Source organism: Echinops telfairi, unplaced genomic scaffold (genome assembly GCF_000313985.2).
Source record: "Echinops telfairi isolate 266 unplaced genomic scaffold, ASM31398v2 ScPeMD7_7458;HRSCAF=8496, whole genome shotgun sequence".
Classification (NCBI taxonomy): domain Eukaryota; kingdom Metazoa; phylum Chordata; class Mammalia; order Afrosoricida; family Tenrecidae; genus Echinops; species Echinops telfairi.
The window spans coordinates 45,748,147-45,772,693 of record NW_022111358.1 but is presented as its reverse complement, the minus strand read 5'-3'; the positions used below and the strand labels follow the sequence as shown (position 1 = coordinate 45,772,693).

General features: G+C 53.5%; 1 protein-coding gene and 1 non-coding gene across 3 annotated transcripts in view; one reads left to right on the top strand and one right to left on the bottom strand.

The window, feature by feature from the left end:
* The window catches only part of GRB2 (growth factor receptor bound protein 2), a 63,695-nt gene extending 43,894 nt beyond the window's left edge, over window positions 1–19,801 (top strand). The window contains exons 2-5 of one of the 2 annotated variants that reach the window (XM_045299815.1): window positions 9,545–9,642; window positions 14,889–15,011; window positions 17,378–17,546; window positions 18,161–19,801. In XM_045299815.1, coding sequence (XP_045155750.1) covers window positions 9,545–9,642; window positions 14,889–15,011; window positions 17,378–17,546; window positions 18,161–18,343 — 573 coding nt within the window. In that variant the 3' untranslated portion in view covers window positions 18,344–19,801. Of the gene's footprint in view, window positions 1–9,544; window positions 9,643–14,888; window positions 15,012–17,377; window positions 17,547–18,157 lie in introns of both variants that reach the window. The other variant, XM_004709294.2, reaches the window with a different exon arrangement.
* On the bottom strand, window positions 728–830 carry LOC115872906. The gene has a single exon (XR_004048107.1). It is a non-coding gene; the product is annotated as a U6 spliceosomal RNA (small nuclear RNA).
* Window positions 19,802–24,547: the final 4,746 nt, after the last annotated feature.

Genomic DNA, 24,547 nt, shown 5'->3' with positions numbered 1-24,547 from the left:
GGAGCGTACTGCCTCATCTTGAACCACCAGCCTCACAGTCAGCATCCCGGCCCTAGCTCACCACACAGTCCGTCGTCTGCTTCCTTGACAGTTGCTTCCGTGAGTGTTGAGAGCAGACCCAGTAAAATGAAGCTCCAGACAGCACCCGTCCCCTGTTTCCCACCATGGTGCCTTTCAGCCCAGCTGTTGGTTTTCTTCACACCGAGTTGAAAACCGGACTAAAAGCAGTGATCCTTGATCTTCAGCAGTCAGTGCTTCAAGTCCTCTTTGCTCTCAGGAAGCTGTGTTGTGTCCTCTGCAGATCACAGGTTGTTAGTGAATCTTCCTCCAATCCTGATACAGTCCAGAGTCTGCAATTACTTGCTCAGCATTCGGATTGAATACAGATTGAATAAGTATAGTGGCACACACCTTTCCTGATTTTAAAGCACTTAGTATCCCTTTGTCCTGTTTCAATAACTCCTTGGTCTGTAAAAGAGCAAGTGGTGGTAAAGGGAAACAGAACCCCTGTCTTTGCCTTGACTTCTACCATTAGTGATTCTGAATAGAGTTTCTGAGGCTCTACATTTTCCCCCCAGTCGACTTACATTTACTGTACAAAGAAATAAATGGTTCATGGGGAAAAGACATGGGCGTGGCGCCAGCAGCCATGAGGGTGGGGTCAACTCGGGCAAGGCTGCGAGGGGCTCTGCCCCAACTCCCAGGAAGGGGCCCACAAGGGGAGCAGAAAAATACGGACCGCTTCAGGAATGTGCATGTCATCCTTGCACAGGGGCCGTGCTCACCTTCCCTGTATCGTTCCAATTTTAGTCCATGTGCTGCGGAAGCAACCACGGGGCTCTACATTTTTAGGGAGCAAATAGCCTCCTCTTTCTCCCAAGGAGTGGCTAATGGGTCCGAATCATTAGCCGTCCCAACATTTGGTCAGCAGTCCCAACATTTATTGGCCAATACCATCAGGCCTTCTGAAATGGACGATTAAGAACTCAGTGCTGTCAAGTCCATTCTGACTTACCGCGACACTAGGGCTGGGTCGAACTGCCCTGCGGACTGACATGGACTGGTGCTTTCGAACTGCTGATCTTGTGGTTAGCCGCCCCATGCGTAACCACATGGCCAAATTGAAACAACTGGATACAAACTAAGGGCGAGTTGGATTTACCAAAGGTTACTTAAGATGTTTTTAACCGCAAAACTGCGCTTGTTGAAGGATTTGGAGTCACTGAATAGATTGAGATTAAACAAGTCCAGGTTTAAGGCAGGACACCTGGTCTTCAGGTGGGCTGGGTCTCTTGACCCACACTGGACTCAGCTGTGGTGACAAGGTAGGGGCACTTGCTGTTCCATTGGGTGCAGCTTGTTCATATGCAAAGGGCAATGTGAAAATCAGACTTTTACCAAAGAAATTTTGTTTAAGAATTGAGGGATTCCCCCCCCCCCTTGCCCCTTCCTTGCTCCATCCTCTTTATTTCTTTTTCTTTTACATCTTTTTTCAAAGGACACAGTCTAGTGCCTCTCACTATTATGATGCTAATACTCAGAAGATAGCCTTGGCCAACAGATGCCTGTAAGATTCTTTAGTTTGATAAATAGAATCCTTTAAAAATCAAGGATTTTTTAGGATACCTGGAGCCCCAGGAAAATGAGGCTTCTGGAAATAGCCATTTCAAAGGAAACAAGATTCATCTCTCCACGGCAGATACTGACTTCCACTGCAAGGTTCATCGCCATGAGATGAGAACCCCTCTGAGTTGATATCGTTAGATTTGATAATCCTTATAGGAAGTGGTAGCTTTTTGAAAACCATTTAATAAGACAGCACAGTCGAATGGCTGCACAGACTTTCATACATCTATCAAAATTCTGGAATTTGTTCCCCCTAAATGGCATTCTGGTACTTCACCACGATCCAGGTACATGCCTTCTTGGCTCACATGGGTAAAGGGGCTTTTCATGCTCATGCCCGCCTGCCACAGATGGAGACGTGCGCTTGACGGTCTCTGTGGGGCCAGACCAAAGAATAGCTAGGGAGTTGCTTCCGTGGAGTGATTCTGACTCCCAGGGACCCTGCCCCAGGGGGTTTCCCAGCTTGATCTTTAGGGACACAGGCCCGGTAAGGCTTTCCCCAAAAAGAGTGGCTGGTGGATTCCAGCTGATAACCTTTTGATGAGCGGTGAAGCTCTTAATCCCACTGCACCATCAGGGACCTTCGTTACTGATGCTCCTTTAAGCTGCTTGTCTCGTCATTAGAATGCAGCATAGCTTATCTGCAGTGTGGGTGGTTTTCATGCACAGCAAACAGCAGAGTCAAGATGTTTTTCATGTTGAGCAAAAAAATTCAACAGATGGAGGTGACGATTGTGAGGCAGCTATTTAAGTGTGAGTAATGGAGCCGTGTAGCTTGCTGAGCGGGCCTAAGAGGGGGGAGTCTAAGATGTTGAATCTGTAGAGACAGTAGCCAGATTAATAGTTTCTTAGGGTTTGGGCAGGGGCTATTGGGGGGAACACGGGGCTCATAATGACACAAGAATGAGAAGGGGCTTGGTAATGGAAAAATTCCATCATCTTCTAATTCTGTTCCTCCACAAGCTTTCTGAAGTCTCCTACCCTGTTTCCCTGAAAATAAGACAGTGTCTTACATGAATTTTTGCTCCCAAAGATGCGCTAGGTCTTATTTTCAGGGGATGTCTTCTTTCTCCATGAAGAAGAATACAGTACACATTTATTGTTTATTGTTTTATTAAAAGAGACCTCGCACTTCCTGTCTGCTCCAGCTGCGCTGATTGGCGGCACCTGCCGCTATGGTCCGGAGTGCAGAGTTACGGTAGCTTGGGGGTGGGTGTGGGTGTGCCTTATATTTCAGCGAGAGGCAAAACTGTTAAGTCGGTCTTACTTTCGGGGGATGTCTTACTTTCGGGGAAACAGGGTATGTATCAGGAAATGGAAGGATATTGATTGTAATCCAAGCTAATGTACTTTGACCCCCAGCCAGGGCCCGGATGAACCAAGCCCACTGCCACAGAGCAGCCCTGTTATAGAGGGTTCCCAAGGCTGTGAATCTGTCGGGGAACAGACAGCCTCCCTCCTCTTTCTCCTGCAGAGTGCTGGTGGTATCACTAGAATTCGTGAGTCTGTCTTCAAGTCGTGGCAGTGTGTGGAACGCTGCGCTGATGGCTGGATTGATTCGTAAACTGGGGTCTTACACTAGAATACCAATACCGTAGCTGGATACTCGAAGATAGGGAAACTCACCATCTTGCATTGAGTTTCTGTACATCAAGGAACTGGCGGTTAAAACACTGAAATCTCACTGCCGTCGATGCCGACTCATGGTGAGGACAGGGCAGAACTGCCCTTGTGGGTTTCCGAGACTGGAACTGTTTACGGGAGCAGAAAGCCCCATCATTCTCTCAAGGAGGGGGTGGCAGCCCAATCATAACCGCTACACCACAGGGATCCTTTTAGAAGCGTAACTGTTGCTTTCTTTCCTACCAGGCACAGATGCTCCCTCAAGGTAACTTTGGGGTGTTTGCTTCTCAAATTGACCTCTCTCTGGGCAAAATTTCCCCTGAAGGCATGTAAGCATTACCCATGTGTGTTGAAAGGTTCCGTAACTGTCAGGGAAACTGCGAGGTATATTTCTTTTTATTTTTTAATCACAGGTCCTTCTGTTTGTTCTTTTATACAAAGAGCCTTCAGAAAGTTTGTAGAAAAAGTCTCCTCTCTTTTCATTCCATTTTTTTCCAGTCTATTTGAAGCCCTCATGTACAGACAAAACAGCCCCAAATTTCAAACTGCAGCAGTGTATAATAAAATGCTTAGGTATTGTTTTCAGATACCCTTTCTCTATAATTTACATAGAAAATTAAATACCATTCCTCTGTCTCCCAGTATTATTCTAGATGGGACAAGGCAAGGGAATTAACTACTGTAGTCTTTGAGCTTGGCACTGAAAGTATTTTTTCAAGGAAGTCTTGCACTTGTGTGTTTTCAGAATAAAACGAGTAGTCTGAGGCTTCTGATTAATGTTTATTACTACTTGTGCCCTTTGAGACCCTACATCAAAGACACAGAATTTTGTGTGGTAAAAGTCATTTCCCAGGGATTGCCAACTTTTTTGTGGGCTAATACTTGTCAATGTTTAAAGCAAAATATTAAGAGTTAAGTGGGCCTACTGAGACAATGGAATGTAGCACATGCTGTTTGCTACACAGCTGATTCTATTTTCTCATTTAACCCCTCAGTCACCCTGCGAGGGAGGGGAGCAGTACACCACTGCATAGACCAGGAGCATGCGCCTCCCTCGTGGTGCAGTGGGGTAAGTGCTGGGCTGTTGGGGGCACAGTTGCCAGTTGAAGCCCCACCACCTGCTCCAGGGGAGAAAGATGAGGCCGTGTACTCTGGTAAAGGTTCCACCACGACAGAATCCCTAAGAAACACTTCTCTGCCCTGGCAGGTCGGTGGGAGTTAGAGTCCGCTCATGGGCAGTGGTTTGGTTGGGTTCTTAGAGGCATGGAAAGCGAAATTCAGAACTGAAATTTGGTCTCCTGCGTTCTCACCGTGAGATCAGGCAGTCCGCCTGAGATCTGAGAAGCTAAAACTTTACCTCTGCCCACCCCACCCTTTCAAGGAAAAGTTCAAGTTGGTATTGGTCATCATAAAAAGTGGGTGTTCTTTTGCGGGGTTGGGGGTGGGGTGCTGTGGAATCAGGAGCTGGGACGGGAAGGCCAAGTGTCTGTGCTCCGGGGAAGGATGCTGCTGTGATCGCCTTCTCCTCCAAGGAGCAGGCTGGGCTGCATGCCACCTGCCTTGATTGTCCTGGTGTGAGGGGCGTCGTGTTACTGTGACTGAGGTGTTTCCAACATACCATTGTAGTGTGCACAGGGAAGAGTTCCCATACAGGGCGTGCACCGAGAACACTGGCACCCCCAAAGCCCCGGTTGTGTCCCCAGGGTCCCCCCAATGGATGATCCTCCTCACATCTGTCTTCGTCCCTTAAGTTTCTTCCTGATTTGGGCCTTAACACTGTTTTCAAAGTGTGGGCTTTTTTTGTTTTTCTGGTTCCCCCTTTCGGTCCCCATGCCCCCCTCCCCCAAAAAGTGCCACCGAAACCTCCCTCTTCCTCCTTTCACCATCTCATCTCTTGAACAATCTCCGTCTGTCAGCCTGCCATCACCCCAGAGTGCTGTGTGGCTGTAGGGCCCTGAACATGAGGGGGGTCCAGGAGAAACTGCAGACTGGGAGGAGAAGGAGCTCGAGGTCCCTAGGAGTGCTTGTAAAGGTGACAGGTCACACCTGCTGTTGTGCCCACTCCCCTGGTGGGGGTGGGTGCGAGTGAGGGGTGGAGAGCTCGTGGTGGGGAAGTGGCAGCAGGGCAGCTTCTGCTTTCTCAGCGCTCCCGCCAGGCCTCACAGCGTTATTTGTGAACTGGATGGTGCCTCGATTCCAGTACTGAACATTGTGATCGAAGGTGTTGTAGAAGGATCCTGCTCAAAGGGGAGAAATGCAGACAGAATGGCACAAGCTCAGAGAATCCAGACTGGAGCTGCGGAGCCTGGCCGAGCCCGAAACAGTTGCCCTGAGATATCCTTACACCTGACACCAAGAGTAACCCCGGAAGCCTTCTCAAAGCCGAAATGCGGTTTAGTTCAGCTAATAAAAAAATGTCTCTCTTGAGCCTTGTGCTCAGTTGGGTCACCGCTGTCATTGGCTCTGACTCGGCATCTCCGTGTACAGGAGCAGAGAACACGCCTGGTCCTGCGCCCTCACAGTGCTTCTGTCTGAGAGGCCATGGTTGCAGCCACCGTGTCCGTCCATCTCATGGATGAGTTAGTTGCCCCTCCACTGTACCGAGCATGTTGTCCTCCAGGGACTGGGCTCTCCTGACAGCATGCCCACAGTACGGGAGGCCAAGTCTCACCATCCTTGCCTCTAAGCTTCCTGGCTGCACTGCTTCCAGGACCAGTTGTTGTAGGGTCACATCTATATCAGCAATTTGAGAGATTAGCTAGGAACCTTGGGGGCTGTGAGTGTCTGTCGATGGAGGAGCAGCAGCTGGGGAACGGAGGTGAGAACGGTCGCCCCGCCAGAGGAGTGGCATCCGATGTGAGGAACAGAGGGATTTCTCTTAAATTGTCTCCCCAAAATATATGCCAGACTTAACTTGAGAATGACTGTTCTTTAGGCAGCGAAAATAGGTCAGAGGTTATTCTCCCTAACATCAACCATCAAGAGTGGATTGGGAGTCATTCTCACTGAGAGGTATCAGCTGTCTAGATCAAGCAGACACCACTGCTTAACCCACAACAAATAGGGCCCATTCCTTTCTGTAATTGTTCCCTGAAGCAGTGCCCAAAGGCAAGCCCGGGACCACTCTAAGATGACTACGTCATCCCCCTCCTGTTGCTTGTATTGCCTATGTTACAACCCCTCTCTATGACGCAGGTTGTTGTGAATTGTATTGCCCCTCTCTGTGATGCATGATGCTGTGATGTATCCCCCTAAAGCAATATGATGCGTGGTTAGCAATAAATGAGGCTCCCTGGTTCTCGGAAGGGTGGCTGGCCGAGGGTGGCTGGCAGAGGGCGGCTGAAGAAGGGGGGCTGCTCCCATGAGGGCGGTGGACGAGAGGGCAGCTCCCGCGAGGGAGGCGGCTCCTGCTCTGGCAGCCGGGTTCCCCCCACGAGGACCACCAGGGGGGCAGAGGTGAGCAATGCTACCATGTAATATGTCTGACTGTGTTATTGTATTATCTCTCATGCTCTCGATGACTTTAATATAATGTTTATATATCTCAACCGTACAATTGTGCATTACTGAACCCAGAAGTAGTATTACTGAACCAGTGAGTTCAAGCAGTGGGTGGGCCTGGCACCCCACTCCCCTGAGCCATTTTTAATTTTATACTCCAATCCAAGGCACTGGGTGGAATGTGTGGACACTCCTTGTTGTGGGTTCTTAACGACAAAAGAAGGAACGACCACACAACCGAAGAAATACAGAATACAAAGTAGCTATCTTTATGAAGGATGTGCCCGTATTTGTGGATACACGTGCACCCCTGTGATTCTGGTCTCCTGTCCTGCTTCACCTTAAGCATGTGTTCATTGGTATTCTGGGCTGTTTTCTGGATTAAACACCCAAGTCAGAGTTCCTTTCTCGATATCTTTAAGTGATCTCACCACCGTTTCTAGGCCTGCATAAGCAGACCTTTGCCGCCTACCGGACCGGCCTCTTTTAAACCCTGGAGTTAGGCTGCTGAGGTCACACAGCAACCCCAGGGCTACCTGCGCGAGTGTTACTCTGCACACGGGGGTTTTCCAGAGAGCCAGTATTCTCGATCCTTTACGTGCGTAGAGCTGTACATTAATGAGACAGAAACATAGCAAGTCATCCCACATCTCTAGCTTCTGCAGGAAGCCCAGCCTTCTTTGTCGCCAGGCGTGTTCATCTGTCAAGAGAGCAGAGCTCGCAGCTGTGGGGTCTCCTTTACGGAAGGAGGGCACTTTTTCAGGGAAGTGACTTGGCTCTTCTTGAATGTACCAACTGCATGAATTGCTGCCTTGTAAAATGGTTCTCTTCTCTGAGGTTATTGGCCCTAAAGCCACGCTGGTCTGTTCTGAGACATGGCCTGAGACTATACTGCTGCTTAACTGGGTCACACCCAACCCCTTGTCAGCCTTTCTCTCAGGAAATCTCTCCAGCAGGTGTGCCCTCCCCCAAAGAGCCTTGTGGGGGTGAGCTCTGAGCTGCTCACCATGAGGTGTCTGGGGTTCGAGTCCTCTAACCACCTGGCAGGAGAAGGGTGCCAGCCTGCTCTGTGTCGATGGCAGCTCGGTGCAGGGCAGGCAGCTCCACAGCAGTGGGTGTGGCTGGCTGTTGTTACACCCTCACCGTTTCTGGGAGTTCGTCTGACATTTTGGAAGACTCTTTCATATAATTTTAAAAATAATAAAATAAAATAAATATCTTAATCATGAATGAAAAAAAAAAAAGGCCAGCCTTTGGATTTACATGGTTGGGTGTGTGCGTGCGTGTGTGCTGAATCGTCACTATGAGAAGATGGTGCTGTGTGATTGTGAGGCGTTTGATAATGTCTTCAAGCTCTCACTTTGGGTATTACACAGAACCTGGCCCGAGCAGCCTTTAAAATATACCTTTACCTTCGTGATAGTGAAAACCCTCTTTGGTGCCTGGTGCGTGCCCGTGACGGCACCCTCCTGCAGCTGCCCCTGGCGAACCTCCCTCCTTCAGCACAGTCCTGTGCTTTTGAAATGATGAGTGTGTTCTATATAGATTATTTTGTGGACATCTTTTTGATATTTAATAAAATAGAGCTAGTTTCAAAATACGTATATGATACTTAGAAAGTCCTCGTTGAAACTGTCAGTGTGAAAAAAAAAAAAAAGAAAAAAAAAAAGAAACTGTCAGTGTGTGCATGAGGAGTCCCCAAACTGCTGTGTTGCGCTTAGCCATTCATGTTGACTAGCTCTGGCGGGCTCTGCTGTCTTCCATCAGTCAACCTGGTGACGCCCACTCACTAGGCCAGAGGTGGGGGTGCATCATAGAGGTGGCCCAGCCAGGTACAACTGTGGGAGCTCCGCCCCAGTCGAGAAGTGAGTTAGCAGTTATCGGAGTCATCTTTACTGCAGCTTGCTCTTGCTCTCTGTTGGGTCTCCCCTTCCTGCTGCTGTCTCTCACTTTGAAATGGCTCTGTAGGCGGCCCCTACCCAGGCGGCCCTTTCTGGGACAGCTGTGAGTGCAGCACTATTAGCAGCCTGGAGAATTCCCTCTGCAGGGGCTGGCCCATGGTCACCGCGTGTCGTGTCAGTGAGCCATCCCTGTGCTGCTTCTGTTCACGTTTCCACTCATGCTCTCGCAGACCTGATTCCTGTGCGCCACACAGTGGGACAGCCTTCTCTGCCAGGAAGCGGGTGTGGGGTGAGGGTGAGCACTCTTTGGGGATCTGGAGGCCCGGGTATGATTGTTACCCCGTAGGCTTAGGGAGTGAGTCTTTTCACTGAGGCCTGTCTGTACATCTCAGAATGAGACGGCTCTGTTCTGTGAACCCAAGTTTGCTCCTGAATCGTACTGGAGGTGCGTGTGGGAGGGACTCCAGCGTGGGCCTGAGCCCAGTGGGGCCCTAGGGGAACCAGACACCGTGCAGCTCCCCAGATTGGGGGTTAGGAGGTGGCACGTGGCTGATCCAGACAGGTGATGGCCTCGGGGACGCTTTTCCGGAAGCCCCGAGGCCTCTTAGAGACCTCTCCCCTGCTTTCCTACCGAGGGCCAACACTAACTGTCTGGGAGTTCCAACTGTCCTGTCCAAAGTGTCTTGGTCATTCTAGGTATCAAGAGCTTAGCATAATCCCGGCAGTTTGAATTCATAAGAAGTCTCACCTCCGTGTGGCTGTTCATGCGTCTAAAAGCACCTTTTACCCGACCGACCTGGGAGGACAGCCTTTGTTCTCGCTGCTGCCCTTCAGAAGGAGAAGGAAATGGATGCTTGCTTTAATTTCCCCTCTCGTCTCTGTGTCTCCTTCAGGTCTTGAACGAAGAGTGTGATCAGAACTGGTACAAGGCCGAGCTCAACGGGAAAGATGGCTTCATCCCCAAGAACTACATAGAAATGAAACCACACCCGTAAGTGGGTCATGGTAGTCCCAACACCCACCCACTTGTTTCTAATCCTATTCCTGCCCCCCCCCCCTTCATGGAAATGGCGGGCGAGGGGAGGGGGCTGTCACCCTCTCATTCTCTTCCCAGCAGATAAGCAAAGCACGTCCACTGGGGTGCAGTCGATGGTTGTCTATGGTGTAGGTTGCTCACCTACCATCAAAGGCTATGCCGCCCCACGGGGGCGCTGGGGCAATCCAGGCAGGGGCTGCAGAAGCAGATAACACCCTTCACCCTAGGTGGTGATGGCCTAGAAGTGTTTAATCAACCAGGAGTGGGGGGTGGGGGGATGGGGGGGTGCAGGCATTGAGTCTTTTTAATTTTGTTTCTGAAAATGAGTTGATTGGCCAAATAAGTTTGGGAGCCTATAAATCAAAGACTGAAATCAGAAGTGAGTCAGGCAGGTCTCCGTGGTTCCTTATAAAGCCTTGGGGTCTGGACAGGTTTCACAGTCCTGCGAGCACTTGTCGCTTGGACACGCCCTTCAGGTTGGAGCATCAGCTTGTCATGAGCGAGTGGGTAGTGCCGCCACACCTGCCTCACTGTGCACGTTGAGTGGGGGCGGGTGGTGAAAATGGCTACAGGCTACTAACCTCAAGGCAGGGCACGTTTACCTCAATTGGATTGCCGGGTAACTTTCCAGAGCTCTAGATTTCAAAATTGTAGGTAAGGGATAGGTGGGCCTCCCCCTCTGAAGCCCAGAAGCCTAGATCATGTACTGCTTAAACAAAAGGCCTGCTCTAAGTGACCCTATTGCCTATGAGAGGGGGAATTGCATCCCTTTTCTTTGGAAAGTGGCCTCGCTAGATTGGAAGTATCAGGGTCTCAGTTCGAAACCACCAGCCCCTTTGTGAGAGAAAGACGCGGCTTAGGAGTCACAGTCTCAAAAAGAGCGACCGTCTCAGAAACCCACAGGGGCCATTCTCCCCTGTCCTAGGGGTCAACATGGATTTGATAACAGTGAGTTGAATTGGGGACCACGAACGGGGCCTTCTCAGTGCAGTCATCCACGTTTGCTTTGGCCCCTCCCCAAGGTGCCAGCCAGCATGCCCAGGACACAGGCCTGTGCTTCAGGTGCTGTGCTAGTTGGCGCTTTCCCAGTTGCGTGTGCAGGTGTGAGTGCCCTGTGGAGCCATGTCTTCGTCATCTTTGTGCCCCCAAGCACAGTGCTTGGCACATAGTAGGCCCTCAGTAGCTGTTCATTAGAATAGAGCAGTCCCGAGCAGGGAGCCACGGTGGGTTCATACTAATAGGATCCCCACAGTGAGCTCCCCTGGGCCTGGACCTGCACACAGTGCAGAGCGGAGCGCTCAGGGTCAGGACAGCACACCAACTACGGGGACACAGACAGCAGTGGCTCCTTTGTGTCCATGTTACTCTTTGCCCTGCAGATTAGGAACTAACCAGTATCCTTGCTTCCCCGTCAGCCATTTCTGATGCACACTCCGTGGTAAAGAGCGGCCTGTGAGCCCTCACGCCACTCTCACAGCAGCAGTTGCGTCAAAGGCGACAGGTGAATCGGGGAGGCCTCCTTGCCCAGAACATTGGGGAGCCCCACCGTGAAACCTCCTGTTTGGCCGGAGCCTAGGAGCACTGGCCCTATGGGTGGCCTGTGTAGGTGCCCAGAGTCATACCATGTCGTGAAGTGAGGGGTTCTATGAAGCGCTTTGAAATGATGGCCAGGAACCTCAGCCAGGAGAGCTAATAATGAGAGGGTGTGCGCCCCTCCTTGAGCCTGGGAGGTGCCCAAGGAAATGATGTCACTTTACCCTGAGCAGAATCGGGGATCTCCCACTGGCTCGGTAAGGGTTTCCTAGAATCACTTACAGAATACAAGCCAGTCCCCCACTAGGGGATATTTCCTAGCTTTTATTTGTAGCTTCCGTGAACAGGGACGGCTGCCGTCGAGTTGGTTGCTGACTCCTGCCAGACTTTCCTTCCCAGGCCCCTCTAGGTGCCTGACCTCAGGGCCTCCTACTTCTCCATGCTCTCCGTCTTAACTTGGGCCCTGCTCCTGCCACTTCTGTAAACGCTCTTAAGTTGATGCCCAGGCACCGGTTTTTACACAAAAATCTGAATCAGAATGTTGAGGATGATAAAAACCAGAAGCACAAAGATCTTCAGAGGCTCATATTGGAAGAGGGCCGGGGCCCTTCCCAGTGGGTGAGCAGATAATGCCCTCATCTGGCCCCTGGCCCCTAAGATTAGGTTATCACCAGCCACGCCCAGGCTATGTGCAGGCAGCTCGGTGGCAATGACTAAGAAGAACAGGAGGCGATTGCAGGTTTCCTGTAGGGGTACCGAGCCCAGCTGTGCAGTGGCTTTATCCGGTGTGGGGGTGGAGGTGGGGGATGATTGCTGGAAGGGGCTCCATGAGCCCCGCAGAAGTCAGGAGGTTGTGGGTGTCCCCTCCTTCCTGCCATTCCCAGAGTGCAACCCTCATGAGTTGGCTGAGCTTTCTGACAGTTCACACCCACCCACCCAGCAGCTCCATAAAAGAACAGCCTCTGGTGATCTGCTCCCTTGAAGGTTAACCCACTGCTGAGTCAGTTCACACTCAGAGTCAGAGGAGCCCTGGTGGCCTCCTGACTCCGAGTGGGGTTGTGCGACCTGCAAGGTCAGCGGTTCGAAACCACCAGTGGCTCTGCAGGAGAGAGGAGGGCCTCTTTTATGCGCAGTAAAGAGCGACAGCCTAAAACCCACAGAGGTGGGTTTGCCCTGTCCTACAGGCTCGTTCTGTGTCGGGTGCACTCGCTGGCAGCAAGGTTTCTTTGAGTTAGACAGGTGGGACTGCCTGTTGTTTCCGAGGCTGCCAGCCTCTGGCTCAGAGTCCTTACTGTTCTTCCAGCTGTGTTAGGTAACTGTTGTCGGCGTTCTTAATCGGGCTGTTAAGAAGATGGGGAAGGGCGCCTGCCTCAGTGAGGGGCCATTCCTGACCACTTTCTGGGTCCCTCCTGGTCATTTTGGTCCCACCAGCAGGACGCTGTACCTGTCTCTAAGTCTGCTGTCTTGTCAAAACAGACCATGGCCTTTGTGGACCCGCATGGGACGATGGCACACTAACTGGACGTCCTAAGTGAAGTTGATGGCTGGGGTGGGGCAGAGAATACTGGGCGAGGGGCCCACCTCTTCTGTTGGTGAGCCGGGGAGCAGATGGGACAGACCAGGAAGTGACGGCTGGTTTCAGCATTGCACCTCGAGGTGTGGGTGCTGCTGGGGCTTTTCCTATGAAACGCACACGATGCGTGCTGATGGGCTGTAGGAAAGGACCAAGCTGGGGGACCCATCATGTCGCCTGCCTTTGCCATCTCAGTAGAATAAACCCTCTTTTTTTAAAGAGTGTAAAGCTTTGTTCTGGCCACAAGGTCACACAATGCCACCCTCAGAAGAAACTGACGGAACGGCAGCTGGGTGAGCGCTGCCGACACGGAAGGACGTGGCGCAGGGCCGGAGCTGAGAGTGACCACTGGTCGTCACGCACAGCTGCCCCTCCTGTTGGTGAGGCGTCCTTTAGCCAGAGAGCTGAGCCAAATACTGTCTTTGTTAGATAAAACGGTCCCCACACTGAGTTTCGACTTCTTGTTCTGGGTGCTCAGCATGTGCGTGGCCTTCCCCTTGGAAGCATTCCAGTAGAGCTTGTTTTCTCTGCGGACCGTAGACTTCGCCGCAGCGTGTTCTAGGAGTGAGTTGGTTTAGAGCCGGCCCTGTAGCCTGTCGATGTCTGTCTGTAGGTGGGGGCGGAGTGGGGGCGGGGTTGTCCGCAGGCGCCTGGGGACTCGAGGGGGCATCGTGCTGTGTATTTCCATCACATCACATCTCAGTCCTTTGGTTCCCGTGGGTCACTTGGTTCCCGTGGGTCACTTTGTCCCGACTGCCAGTCAGGGAGGCGGGAGAATGTGGCTGCTGAGTGGGGGGCAGCTGTGTGGTCACGGGCTCTGCCTGCCCCCACCTACCCACTCACCGGGCGCCCATTGATCCCGCCTACAGTATACACACGTCTTCACAGCCCACGCTCTCTGGGCACCTACGCAGCTTGTGTGCGGAAAACATCCAGCCCCTGTGCTGCATCCCCCCCCAACGCTGTACATCCCCACAGCCTGTGTGACCATACAGCCATGTAGAACACATCCCAGCACGTCGTGAGGGGCAGCACCCAGACGCCACAGGGAAGATGTGGGGGTTCTGCTGGTCGTCACGGGGAGACGTTCTCCCCTAGGCAGCAGAGGCTTCCCGTGGGAGCACGAGGGCGGGCATAGCGCACTAGCCCACCAGTGGCGGGCATCTGAGTGTGCACAACGAGAAAGGCAGGCAGGGGCGGACTGAGCACCCTTTAAATTGGTGGTCCTTCCTGGATGTGTTCTTCCCAGCAGCTCCCATCTCTGCTGGGATTCTAGCACAGTGTCATTCTAGAGACTTCTTACAGGACAGCTGCTCGTAAGTAACAGAGTTGTGAGTTGGAGCGTGAAGAGCCGTTTGGCATCTTTGGGATCATAGTTGGCATGGTGAATGACTAGTCAGTTGCCATGTGAGGCGGCTACGTCAAGCAGGTTAAGTAGTGATTGGCTAACAAGAGAGCTGTCTTCAGAATCCTATCCTCGGAGGTAACGGTGTCATTTGAAGTAGCGAGCTCTGGGACTGCGGCCCTCCGCTGTTCTCAAAGCCACCAGCCACTGGTGACCTTGTCTTCTGCAGAGTGTCAATAACTTCGAGAGAAAATTCTAAGGTTGTGAGGACCCAGGCTCCCTCCCCAAGCCACCTCATGCAGTGCCCGCCTTCGGCCACAGCAGTGGTTGTCCCCACAGCCCTATTCCCCGGTTCCAGGCCGTCCGGAGTCCGCTGGTGCCTTGTTCTTCTTTCCCCCTGGAGCAAAGCTGCCAGCTTGTCAGCCGGCTGCAGTGGGGGCCTGGCTCCCAGGCAGCGTCCTGTGCTGCGGCTCGGCTCCGTGGACGGGGCTTTCCCCGGCTTGTCTGATGAGTCAGGAGGAAGCCCACGGACTCGGCCCTCGCAGGCCCCTTTGCAGTGTCTTCCTCCAGCCATAGCAGTGGCCAAGAGTGTGCCTTGATGAGTCACCCTGTGTGTGGTGTGGGAGGAGGGACCTGACTGACCAGGGACAGGAGGGCAGAGAGGCCCCCTCTGGTCCTTGAGCTTCAGAGGCTGGCTCTCCCAGCCCTTTGTGGGGAAGCAGATGCTGACTGCTTGCCTTCCTTCCTTAGGTGGTTTTTTGGCAAAATCCCCAGAGCAAAGGCAGAAGAGATGCTTAGCAAACAGCGACATGACGGGGCCTTTCTTATCCGAGAGAGTGAGAGTGCTCCTGGCGACTTCTCCCTGTCTGTCAAGTAAGTATTTCCTGCCTGCCACTGCCCGGTGCCTGGAAGCCACACAGTCCCCCTCCAGAGTCCCAGGCTTGGAGCCCACGGGCTAAAGTGCCCCGCAGTGCCTCCCAAACTAGACCACTTCACAGCGCGCCCTCAGCTCTGTGCTCGCCGCACTGGGATGGGATCCCGTGAGGACTCCTCGCAGACCTAGCTCCCTCAGGTGGCGCCTGCCCGCCACTTAACCTTCATCCCTCCCATCTCCGTGCTGAGGATTCCTGCGGCTCGGAGCCAGCACCTCGGGGGCAGCTGCCTTTGCGCAGTGTTGCAGTGTTTTCGCTCACGGGGCCTCTCTCCCGGCGGTGAATTTGGATGGGGAAGGGGGCAAGACACGAGGAAGCACAGAGAACAACTCCAGGAGCTCCAAGGATCATAAACCAATCCTTCCTCTTCTTTGAAGGGTTTTGGATTACATCCCCATGTTGTTTTAATTCCTTGAACACTTCTCATAATACACTATTTCCATGGGAACCCCCCCTCCCCAGAAATCTTCCAGACCTCTCCAGGTATCTCCTCCAGGATCAAGGAGTGATCAGGTCAAAAACTCCAGCCACCATTAATTGTAAACAGTGACCCTTTTCAAATAAAGGCATGCCACAATTTTTTCCTCACTCTTTAAATGTAAAAATGAACTGACTGCCTTGCTTGGTCTTAGAACCTGAAATGTGGCTTTTCTTGACCATGCCGGCTTAAGTCTGCATCCCCCAGGCTCTTTTTCTGTCAGGAAACGAGCTGGTCTCCAGTGTGACCTACGGAGCACGCGTGTCGCCGCGCATCTCCCCACCCCGCCAGCCTGTGCTGCTGGAGGTGAGCGTGTGAGGGTAGTACTGGCAGTGGTCACCTCTGCTTGCTTTGGGGAACACTGGCCTGTCTGCTGTGGTTGTAGTTGTCAATACTCAGAGCTGCGCACATGCCAGCCCAGCAGCTTCTAGCGGTCAACTTGGGCGACAGTGAGGACAGTCTTTGAGTGTGCGCCCGAGGCTCCAGGCTCATCCTGGAGTGGCTCCTGTGGCCTTGTCGCCTGTAGGTGGACGTTAAGACCACGAGGCTGGGGACTGCTGTTCTTTACTGTGTGAGCACAAAGGTGATGTGGCTCTAAGAAAGCTTCAGGAATGCTTTTGGTGTGCGGTTCAAGGGTGATCTCAGGGCTCATCCAGCCTCCGTGGCTTCAGAACGTCTTGGCTCCGGGAGGACTCGGGGTGCCAGTCGGCCTGCTCTCCGAGTTTGGTCAGGGTGCAGTAGGGTCCTTGATGAGTTGGACTAGACGCCTGGAGTAGCGCGTCCCCAGACGGATTGGTGCTCCCTGTTTGTTCCCTGCATGTCGGGCATCGTCATCTGTGCCTCACTGAGGATGAGAGGGGCCACCCGGCAGGGCAGTCGGGGTCCCCTCGAGTGACAGATTAGCTGTCCCTTTGGTCATGCAGTAACTGAGGCGCTGATGCGTTTCATTTCTTGGTTTTGAACTAGACCATGAGCTGAGGTGACGACTGCCTTTCACAGCACAAAAGCCTCTGAAGAAGGTTCTGTGTAGCATCAGCAGTCTCGTTTGTTTATGTCTCTTGGTTCTGAGATGGCAGCTCAGACCCTCAAAGGCTCACAATGCCTGGTGGGAGCCTGCTGCTGCGGGGCCAGCAGGCCTTTGGTCTGTGGCTGGGAAAGCAGTGCAGGGCAGCTGGCCTCGCTCGGTTTCTCCCGTGGAGCTCAGTGCTGCCACCTGCTGGCTTGATTTTAAGAATCATTTGCTCTGTTTAAAGACCAAGGAACTGCTCATTCAGTTAGCGCTATTTATAGTGTGTAGCTCCCCCTGAGCTTGGCCCTGCCATAGGCAGTGAGGACACAGAGTGACCAGGACAGCAGAGGGGACAGCCGCAGAGTGCCTGTGTTCTGACCAGCTCTCACTGCGACAGAGCCGTGGGCTCGTGCTGGGTGTGCTGGCCACTAAACGAGGCTGTGACCAGGTGACAGGGAAGCCTTTCTCTGGGGCCTTTTACTGCCCCGGGCTCTGTAGTTCCAGGGCATTCCCCGATGGGAAGAACACAGACCCGAGTGGTGGCCGTGCCTTTGATCTAGGCCCTGTCCGGAGAAGGTTGGCAGTGAGTCCAGCGCCCCCTCCCCCCACCTTTGTGCTCTTTAAATAGCCCACAGTGTGTTATTTTTTGCTCATAAAGCAACTAAGTCATGCTTCCCACCTGAACTAAAACTCCCTTTTATTTGCTGCAGGGTGTGCGGGAAATGTCGTGGTTTGGGCCTCTTCTGTTTCACAGAGCGGTGACGGCAGGTGACAGGAACCTGCCCCAGTGTCCTCTGTAACCTGTGCCCTGTCTCCCCAGGTTTGGCAATGACGTGCAGCACTTCAAGGTGCTCCGAGACGGGGCTGGCAAGTACTTCCTCTGGGTGGTGAAGTTCAACTCCCTTAATGAGCTGGTGGACTACCACAGGTCGACCTCCGTCTCCAGAAACCAGCAGATCTTCCTCCGGGACATAGAGCAGGTGCCACAGGTGAGGCTGCTTTACACCCGCCTCAGCCCTGAGTCACGGCACGTGGAAGGGCCCCGCTGGTGGCTCAGCTGGTTAAGATTGGGCTGCTCACTCAGGGGTCAGCAGTTCAAACCCACCAGTGCAGTGTACCGTGGGAGAGCAATTCCATGGGAAAGGTTGGGGGGGGGCGGGGGGCGGGTTGCCCCACTACCCTTCTCTGGGGCAGCGCTTACCTTCAGTGAGGAGACCCTCCCTTGCTCCTGGGAACAGGGACGGGGCAGGACTGGCCGTGCGGGACTGGGCGCAGATGAGCTCTGGCGAATGCGGCCTGGTGGCTCCATCCGTGAGCATTGGTGGGGATGGCACCCACTCCACCCAGTTAGCAGAGCTTTGGGGGACAGGTGGGATGCGGTGTGGGAGGCTGTTTTGAGAGGTTGCAGGGATTCCACACTTGTTTCCCCCAATCCCAGGCTTACTCAGGAGCACTGACTGTGGGGAGAACTTCACCCTCCCTGGGACTGACAGCCCTATGTGGGCAGGCGCCGGAGGTGGGCTGCACTGAATGCCCTCCTTGCAGGTGTGACTGCACCATGTGTGTGTGTTGTTCCCCCCACCCCCCTCCTCTCTTGCAGCAGCCGACCTACGTCCAGGCCCTCTTTGACTTTGACCCCCAGGAGGATGGCGAGCTGGGGTTCCGTCGGGGAGACTTTATCCACGTCATGGATAACTCGGATCCCAACTGGTGGAAAGGCTCCTGCCATGGGCAGACCGGCATGTTCCCCCGCAACTACGTCACCCCCGTGAACCGGAACCCCTAGGCAGCTAGCCAGGGTTATTTAAAATGAAAATGTCAAAACCACATCCAGAAGTCAGAGCCCTCAGCTGCCTCTCCTGCAGACACCTGGCGGGTCACCTGGTGGCCCACTCACTGGGGACAGTACTTTGGGGGGGTGGGATGGGAGGGGTTGGATATAAAAATGCCAAAACTTACCTATAAATTAAGAGAAGAGTTTTTATTACAGATTTTCACCGCTGCTCCTGTCCTCTGTTTCCGTCTTCTCTCTGCTGTCTGTCAGTGCATGATGCCACCGCCCCTCAGTCTCCTTGCCCACGGCTGGAAGAGACAGACCCCCAGTGGCTTGGGACGGTATGCAAGCGTCCCCCCCGCTGACCAAGGAGCCCCGCCCCCACTGCGGGTCCCTGTCCCCACAGGAGAGGGTTGAGCAGAGGCGGCTCAGACCCACGCCCAGTCTCCTTCCAAGTGGCGTCGTCACGCGTGTTCTTTTCTCATGGTGCCTTTGTGCGTGTTTCAAGGGCGGCTTTGGTTTGTTTGCAATAAGACAGTCAAGCGCTTTTCAGCCAGTATGTTGCCTACTCTGTAAATCTCTCTGGCCTGGAGGTTGGGGGCGGGCAGGGTCAAGGAAGAGGGACATGGAGCATTCAGAGGTCTCAGAGGGTCAGCTTTCACACCTGTGAGCCCATCGGAGTTTAGGGGGCCTGCCTGGCTCCGGGCAGAAATCCGGGCAAGCTCCAGCCCAGGAGAGCACGCAGAGAAGAGACTGGACTGCAGCCCTGCCTCACTGACCCCGCGCCAGGTGAGGCCAGGCCAGGAGAAGGGGGTGGTCTTGCCCCTCGCATGAGGGTCTGTGGCTCACCTCCGGAGTCACCTCCTTTTCCCTGCTGAGGGAGACCACAGTGGGGGGGGTGTCCTGCCTCCTTTCACAGCAGGCTTTTCATGCCTCTCCACTGCCCCCGCTCCCAGAAGTGAAGCCGAAGCAGCCGCGGTGAGGCCCAGAGGCCTTGTCCTCACACAGCTGTCTGCCCTCTGCCAGCCCTAGAAGCCCGCATCTTTGCCCCAGCCCGCCCCCTCTCACCGCAGGAAAAAAAGGCCACTTAACATTTCTCTCCTCGTGAGCGAGGCTTCTGGTCCTGGACTGGGGGTGCCAGTCCCCGGGGGATGCGGGGCTTGCTGAAGTTGGCCCTGGAGGCTCCAGCCAGGCAGAGCCCCGCCTGAGCCTCCTGCGTCCCGCCCTGCGTCTGGCCTCTGGGCTGTGACAAGGAATCAGGCATTCTACACCCGGACCATTTGATTGTTTTATTTTGGAGTTGGTGTATATCATGAAGCCTTGCTGAACTAAGTTTTGTGTGTATATATTTAAAAGGAAAAAAAAATCAGTGTTTGAATAAAATGACTATGTACTTAACCCTTTAACTCTGCGGATAGCATTCGATAGGTAGTCATTAACTGTGAATAATAAAAGACAGTGAGTTCTTCACTCTGGGTCCAGCGTCCGTACCTCCATCGCCCTTGGGAAGCATGTGGGTGTTGCCAGCTGGGTGCCCACCCCGGACTGCTGCCCCTGATTCCTGTTGGGACCCGGACCCCACCCTCAGTCACAAGTGTTGCATCCCAAATCAGGGAGCCTCTGGAAGTGTGGCTGGCCTCTCCTGCATGCCCTCAGTGGTCCTGGTGGCACAATAGCTAGGTACTTGGCTGCCGCCCCAAAGATCAGGAGTTCAAACTCATCCAGAGCACCGCAGAAGAAAGGCCCGGTGGTCTGCTCTCCCAAGGATGGCCGCCAAGGAGCAGGTCCCCTGGGTGGCTGTGGGTAGAAGTAGACTCCCTGGCACCCACTCCACTCAGTGTGTGAGAGAGAGGACAGGAAATGGAGCAGAACTACAGGCCCTGTTTCCTGGGTCCCCTGCTGCCAGTGTCAAACAAGACGGGGCCTGTTTGAGCACACAGCCCCCCAATGGCCAGCGACGTGAGATTCTGAGGTTCCTGAGGAATAGAACAGAAAAGTTGAGCCCGTGGGGTTCTCACTTGTCTTGATCTCAGACCACATATGAGAGAGGGAGGGAAGTGGAACTGAAAGTTCACGAGATTTTTTCCCACCGACTTTTGACACCCCCTCGCCAGGCCCACGGGGAAAGTGCCACTTGGGTGTGAGGATCAGGCATGTCACAGAGCTCTGGGGAACTGCTGAAGTGTCCGGGGGGGCATGGGCATGGGGAGGCTTCCAGGGAGCAGGCCTTTGGGTGGAGAGAGGGTGGCACCCTGCAGCGGAGGTTGGTGGGGGTGCGCCATTGGAACCCCTCCGGTCTGCCCTGTGGGCTTCCTGGTTCTGGTGCATCTGCAGAAGACCCCCGTGAGCAGCGGGAAAGACCCATGGACCCAGTGGCTGCAACGTTGGGCTTAGAACGTAAAGATTGTGTGGCTAGCTGGCGCAGGACTGGGCAGCGTCAGTTACACTGGGCAGGTCTTTCACAGCAGGTGTTCGGTTAAGAAAATAAGCAGCTAAGGCAGAGCCTGGCTGGTCTCCAAGCCCAAGTCTCGTTCCTCGTCAGCCGGCCTTAAGCCCAGCCTGCTTGTGGCTCTTGTGGCCAGGTGACTGAGCCCTCGAAGGTGGACTGGTGGTCCTCCCATGTGGCCCTCCGCTTCCTCTTGTCCACCGCTTGCGGACTCAGGACAGGAGAGCCAGCAAAGAACAGAGGGGAACGGTACCAAGTCCCGTGTGTTCAAATCCTAGTGTTCTTTGTGTCAGCTGCAAGGTTAACGACCCTCTAGGGACTGAAATGGGGCACTAACGAGAAACAAGAAATCTGGTGATTTGGTTGAGAGCTGTTAGGTATAGGACAGGAAGCGAGATTGCTCATCATGAGCTAAAATTTAAGGAAGCAGCAATGATGGCCAAGCCAAAGTAGACGTGAGACGACATCTGTACAGTTGTGTAAGCAGTCGGGGGGAATCCACCAGAAAGAAAGCCTCCCTCGCACCCTGCTCCTGAAGTCAGCTCGTGCCTCGTGGAATCCAGATTTGCTGGATCAACCCCTGCGACCAACCAGCACCTTAAAATCGTAAACTTTAACACCCCCCCAAAAAAAAATCCTTTAAATTATCTTGAAACCAAACAATGATACTGAGTAAAGACTGCGTGAGCATTGTGCTCTTTTGAGATCTGCCTCCCTGCTGGCATCAGGGTTACACGTGTAAGTGGCTGACTAGGGCCAGCAGTTCAAAACCACCAGCCACTCTGCTGGAGAATGACAAGGTTACCTACTCCCGCTCAAACCCACAGGCAATTCTACCCTGTCCTATAGGGTCACTGACCTGAGGGCGATTGTGTGTGTGTGTGTGTGTGTGTGTGTTCAAAGTGACAACATTAATTTGAAGGATGAGATGGGGCACTTGAGGCCCAGTGAGTTTGTCAATAGGGGAAGACACACTCGGGGAGGAGGGGGAAAGGTTCTACAACTTGAAACGCACAATGTCCCTGGATTATACCTCTAGAAATCCGTGGATCTGTGTACTACTGTGTGCATTCTCAGACCAGCAACCCAAATGACTGTGTGTGAGGAGCCCCGGTGGTGTTGTGGGTTACATGTTCACGAGGTCAGTTTGAGTCCACCAGGCACTTTCGGGGAAAGATGAGGTTTTCTACTCCTGTAAAGAGTTATAGTCTAGGAAATCCACAGGGGCAGTTCTACCCCGGGTTGCTGTGCATCGGAGTTGGCTTGATGGCAGTGAGAGTTTTTTCGTGTGTGTGAATATAAACGTGTACACACATACACAGAGGTGTCAGCCCTTGAAGACTGGTCATCTCTCCACTTTGGCTTACATGGGGTCACCATCAATTGGAATAGACCATGACTAGGAGGTTCGCGTCTTCCATCAGGCCGCACACCCGGGGCTTCACAGCTCAGCAAGCACAGCTTCCGCCCCTTTCTCCCTTCTCGGCTCTGACATTTCCCCCAGGTTCCTCCACCCTGGGCTGACTGCTCTGCTCCTCCCCACTCTTCCTCCCTTCCCCCAGCTAGTCTGGCTCCCAACTTCCGTCAGCTGCCCAGAGCTGGAGGACGAAGTCCAAACGCCTGACCCTGAGGAGAGGCCACCACAGGGAGAGCCTGGGCTACTTGCTGGGCCACACCTTACTGGCTGTGTGGCTTTGAGCAGGTCCTTTAAATCTCTGTTCCCTTTCTTCACGCATCTGTCTCTAACACATGTGCTCGCACACGCAGCACCAGGCTGATGGAAGCATCCTGTGTGGCTCTGTCGGTAGATGTTTGCACAATGATGCAGTTCAGTGCCCCAGGCGCTGGTGATAACCTTGGTGACCTCTGAGACTGGCTCCCCAGGTTCATCAGCACCCATCTTCTCTGGGACCCGAGGCAAAGATCTCGACTGCTCTCTCTGTCTCTGGTTCATAACGCGTCTCCTGTTCTGTCTCTAGCTTATGACTTGTCCCTTCCGCAATGACCTCTCGGCCTCTTCATTTCTTCCGAATCACAGTCACAGAGCAGAACTGACTGGAGAAGCCCCACCTCTTCTGAGAAGCCTTGCCCAGACGCCAGTTTCCAGTCTTGCAACCTTCCCACCCCAACCCTATGCCCTTCTCCAGCTTCTGGGTCAGTAGTCTGAGTCCCCAACGGAGGAGCAGCTGCCTGAAGGATGGACAGCTCCTTAACCCACCCTCCCGTCTCCCTGCTCCACCTCCACCCTGCTCAGTCACCTTGGTGTGGCTGGTGTAGACCTGCAGCCCAGAGGGAGCAGGGCCCAATGGGTTACAGCCTGAGTCTGGATGGAGAACCCTTGGGCTGGGTACTTCTGTTAGGTAGCCAGATTTGGGGACAAGGGATTGTCCTTCCCATGCCTGCAAAGGCCCCCATACAGGAGGTTGGGAAGACATTAGGCAACCATTAGTCGCCTATGAAGACCCCCTGTATTAGTCTAGGTACTTTGGAGAAACAAATCCACAGCAACTCACGTAGAAGAGAGAGTTTTATGCAAAGAAAATGTGCATCACGAAAACATCCCAACCCAATGCTGCCCAAGCCCACAAGTCCAACATTAACCCATACCCAACACCAGTCCACAAAGTCCTTCACCTCACAAAACAGAGGCAATAATGCTGACTGCAGGAGGAAAGCTGAGTCAGTGAACGTGTAAGCATCTCAGCACTGGCAGGGGTCTCCACACGGCTGCTCCAGCACCCAGGGCTGCATCGGGATAGATCCATGCGGCTTCTCCTTGGGGATGTCTTGTAGGAAATCCATCTTGAAAGCTGAAGCAGGGAACTGCTAAGGCAGCTGCACCCGATGCAACCATCACAAAACAAGAGACCCGAGAACTAGAAAGGCGAGGCTTCACCACCCATTTATCCCTCCGCCTTTCAACCAGACCCACATGTGATTATGGGCCAGGCTGGCACAATTAACTAACTCACCCCCCAAACTGAGCATGCTCCAATTCAAGCTCCGAGACAGGTGGGCGCACCTGAGTGGTCCAAACTAGGCCCAGGCTCATGACATCACCTAGGTGGGCTCAACCTAGCCAATGGGGTCAACCAATACCATCAACCACGCCTCCCCAGCCAGAGGCTTGACATATCCTGGCTGTGGGAAGGCCACTCTCTCACCTGCTCCTGGTCCCAGGCAGGTGGGAGGGAGGGGCACACATGCCACCAGGAATGCCACCTCGCTCTCGCTGTGGCCTCGGATTCTAAGGCATCTGGCCTCCCAGGATCCGCCCAAGTTCCACACACATGGGGGCTCTCTTCCAGGTGGTTGTTCGTGTCCAGTTGTGAGCCCCAGAGTGGCTTCCCCGAAATAGCACAGACCCTTTTGAGACTGTAAAACCTGAAACGTGTCCGGTCTTTCATCAGAACCCACTTGGATCACAAAACGGGCTTTGGTGCGAATTCTTCAATCGCGTGATATTAAAGCCAAGAACCGAGGTCTGACCCACTCGAGAAGCCTTATGGGTCCTTTGCTTTTGGAATAACGGATTAGCCTTGAATAGAGGACCTTTCGAAGCCGCCAGTAAAGAGACTGAGCTCGAGAAAAGGAACCGGATTGTGTTTGAGAGGATCCGAGGAGACAGAGTGTGTGAAACGGCACCCAGTCCAAAGCTAATATCTTCCAGGCAATTCCGACCCGGGTGACATGGGGCGTGTCAGAGTGGAACTGCCCACATGGGATCTTCAGGAGCGGTGGTCTGGTGGAAATAGGTCACCAGGCCTCCT